The following is a 3829-nucleotide window of genomic DNA, read 5'->3' as shown; positions in this document are numbered from 1 at the left end:
ACATGCTCCCTTTTCCTCATTCTACAACGGGAAAGTAGGCCAGCTTTATTGAAGCTATATGCAGATTCTTCCAGGAACAGAATAAAGGCTTAATGCAGATATCCGCACGCGTGTATTTATATGCATAATGCCTTTTAACGAGTTGAAAGCCAACTCAGATAATATGCAAATTATTAAACCGCGATGTGATGGCGGCTGTGCTGATCAGTTTGATCACACCTTAGAGGAAGCGCTAAGTGGTAATAATGGAGGCGCAGTGTTTCCTCACGCTCTTATCTCCGTTTCCTCGCAGGCTCAGGAGGTCACTCGGCCCAGATGACCTCGTATTCAGACAGCGGCTACCAGGACAGCAGCGTTAGTTATTACAGCAACCAGAACGTGGTGCGTTCGGAGCCCCGGGCATCGATATCGAGGAGCCCGAGAGCTGAGGGTCAAGCCTCTGGACAGGTAGGACGCTTCTCCGCTATTTTACACAATCAGTCATTTGAATGTTTCTTTTCTTGCTCTAAAGATGAGAACTTTGTTGACCTCAGAAAGAAAACGTTTTCACAGCTTTTAAATGAATGAATGACCTTTGCACTTTCACGCAAACATGGAGAAGTCGTTAAAGGAATAGTTAAGAGTCTGAAGTTGGGTAAAGAGGAGCAAATATTTCAATAAAGTGTTCGCTGACACTGATTTTGATTTTGTCAGTGACTAAAATATGTTTTAGTATATCCGTGCCGGTGTTGTGAGACTGTACTTTATTTATCAGAGGAAGGGGTGGCTGGGCGTGATTTATTTATTTAAAATAAATATACTTAAAATCATGTTATCTGGGTTTATTAGTCGGATTTCGTGAAATTCATTTCACAATGGCGCAATCCCCAGCTGCTGATAAAGATCACATGACATGATTGAATGCCCCTGTGCAGCGTCTTAATTGAAGCTTGGGGTTTTTCTTAAAAGATAAATCCTATTCTTCTGCCCACATGTGACTTTTCTCAGACTGTCGAGATATTTGGATGTTTTTCTGCTGTAAATAATAACCATCATCCCGAGAGTAACGATGGCTAGCAGGGGCTCAATAATTACTGTCATGAATGATGAAGAACATCAGCCAAACCCTTCAAATCAAACCGAGTCTTACCTTAAAATTGTCTCCAACTGCATCATATTACCCTTTCATTGTGGCTAATAATTATATGCTCTTCGCATGACAGCAGAACTGACAGATAATAGTGAGCCCATTTGAATTTCCCCCTGATTTATTCCAGCCTCACTGGATGGGCTTACATGCCTCGGCTCTTAATTTTCCTTCGAGGCGCTCGAGGCTTTGATGGATTAAGGCGGCACAGATCATCATGCAGTCGGCTGAGGTTGTAATTGAGGGACATTTTATATTTTGGTAGTAATAAGGAGGGAAAAGTAAATGTTTGTCACCATAAATATGAAATATTCTGTTAAATCTTCCCCGAAATATAATATATTTGCTCCTCGCAGAGTACAGTGTTAATGAATTTGGACATTTATTCAAAGGCACGCACATTCACTTATGTGGACAAATGGAAAAGATAATGATGCCCTTCATCAGACGTGACAAAGCATCCTGCCTCCGAGTGTCACATTGCCTCTAACTGGCAAAAATATTTGCAGTGCAGTCTGCAGAGTCGAACTCATTTTTCAGGTATTTATTCAGAAATGTTGAAGTGATTAATTGTCAACAGTGTTATGGATATCATACTTGACATTTTTGTTGTTTTGGGCCTGGAGAGCACATATGAATGCCAAGAATCCAGGCAGGCCTAATTAAAAATGAGTGAAATGTCATTAAATGTCATTTGTTAATGACGTTGGAGGATCCTCGATAAATCCCGGACTGTAGCTCCTCTGGTCGAAATTTGCAAAACATGAATATGAAAGATCCAAAAATGAAGCAATGAGAGAAGATCAAAAAGCTGCTTTGCACCAAACTTTACAGCTTTGAGGCACAAAAATATTTGTCAACACTGATGCTTTGCAAATATGTTGATCTGTTTTCATAGTTCTGGTACAAATAAAAGATTAAAATCTCCCCCAAAAAACTAATTTTGTCAATAATATTTTGCCTATTTCAATGGATTTTGACAGTTGCAATAGTATCTCCCCTCTGAGAATCGCCTCTTTACCGTGGTGGAGGGGTTTGTGTGCCCCTGTGATCCTGGGAGCTGTGTTTTCGGGGGCTAATTGCCCCTGTTAGGGTCTCCCAAGGCAAAGTGGTCCAGCAGAGGGGCCTGACTAAGAGCGGTTCAAGGACGACCATGACTGATCGGGGCTTTTGGGAGCAGAGTACCTCGCTCCGGTTTGGGGTCACCCCTCCTGGTGCCAGACCTGGGGGGAGCCCACCAGCAAGCGTCTGTTGGCCAGACCTTTGCTCATGTCTCTGTCCAAAAGCTCTGGATTTACTGGTCCGTCTACGCACCAACCCTCACCTATGATCATGAGCTCCCGAAAGGATGAGATCGCGGATACAAGCGGCCAAAGTGAGTTGTGTCTGGGCTCAGCCTTAGTTAAGGTGAGGAGCTCGGCGTAGATCCGCTGCTACTTTGCGTCGAAAGTGGCCAGTTGAGGTGTTTCGGGCGTCTTGACAGGATGCCTCCTGTGCCCCTCCCACTGGAGGTGTTGCGGGCACGTCAGACCAGTAGAAGGCCCCGTGGCGAATGCGGACAACAATGGCTTGATGGACTGATACAATAGTAAATATTACTAAATTGTTTTGCGTATTTTAAATGCATTCATTATTTTGTTCCTTTTTATGCACAATGGTATGAGTGGGCTTTTAGCATTTTAGCTGATATTGCTTCATTGTATGCAGGTATAAGTTAATGGTATTTACTCGTGCACAATAGGGCTGTTAAATTCAAAGGTTTTTAAAAGAGATCTTCACCCCACAAATGAGTATTTGTATACTAATTACTCATTTCTCACCTCCACAATGAAGAAAGAATCCAAAACCAGCAAAAACTCAAAACAGAAACAGTAATTTGAACTTGCTGAGCACGGGAGCTCCTGGTCTACCACCTCCTCCATCAGCAACCTGGAAAAAATGAGCACATTACAATGGACATGAGTAACCCATTTATTTATCATCGGGTTTTTGGAGTATCACATTTGTGTTTTAGCATCTAAAAACCATTGTAAGTGTATGAAAAACCAAAATACTCAATGCAGTTATGTTGCCCACATATGCTGCCTGGACTGCACTGAACGAACGTTTTCTTCATGTGTTCAGTGTCACACAAGATGAGTGACTGATATAAAAATGGTCATTTTTGGAGGTTCAAGTGTTACTTTAACTAAAATCAGCTTTGGTGTCACACAATATAATATTTTCTCCCATCTTCCTCGCAGGTGTCTGGCAGGGTGTTACGGAGGATGGCCTCGCTCCCCTCCAGGAGCCAGTCTCCCGGTTGTGGCACTGCCGGCACCGTCTCTCCCTCCCGCATCTCCCTGCGAACATCCCAGGGCAGCACCTACGACTCACCCATCCTCTCAGAGCCCAAACCTCTGGCCGCCGTGTTCCCCGGCACCTCCATGCCGCCCTCCTGCCCCTCGCCAACCTCCCCGACTGACGGCACACAGGCCCTGGGTGGTGGGGTGGGAGGAGTAGGAGGTCGCCTGGGCTCCACCCTGTCTCTGGTGGAGGGGAGGGGTATGACGGGGTCACCGCTGCGTTCGGGGATGACGGCGGTGCCGCAGCATTACGGCTCCACGCTGCCCAGGCAGAGCCAGCCGCTGGCCTACGGAGCCGACCCATACGGCCTGTACCAGAGGAGCGCGCTGCCCCGGCCCGACAGCCTCATAGGTGAGT

At 45.4% G+C, this 3829-nt stretch overlaps 1 protein-coding gene across 1 annotated transcript; it reads left to right on the top strand.

Annotated features, from left to right (window-relative positions):
• Positions 1 to 292: 292 nt before the first annotated feature.
• LOC121965801 (plakophilin-4-like) lies at positions 293 to 3823 on the top strand (the record flags this gene model as incomplete). Its single annotated transcript, XM_042515922.1, has 2 exons — positions 293 to 447; positions 3370 to 3823. Coding segments are annotated over 2 exons (609 nt in total), but the record flags the coding sequence as incomplete, so codon positions are not given.
• Positions 3824 to 3829: the final 6 nt, after the last annotated feature.

This window comes from Plectropomus leopardus, unplaced genomic scaffold (genome assembly GCF_008729295.1).
Source record: "Plectropomus leopardus isolate mb unplaced genomic scaffold, YSFRI_Pleo_2.0 unplaced_scaffold21672, whole genome shotgun sequence".
Taxonomy (NCBI): domain Eukaryota; kingdom Metazoa; phylum Chordata; class Actinopteri; order Perciformes; family Serranidae; genus Plectropomus; species Plectropomus leopardus.
This window is presented reverse-complemented; position numbering and strand designations above follow the sequence as displayed.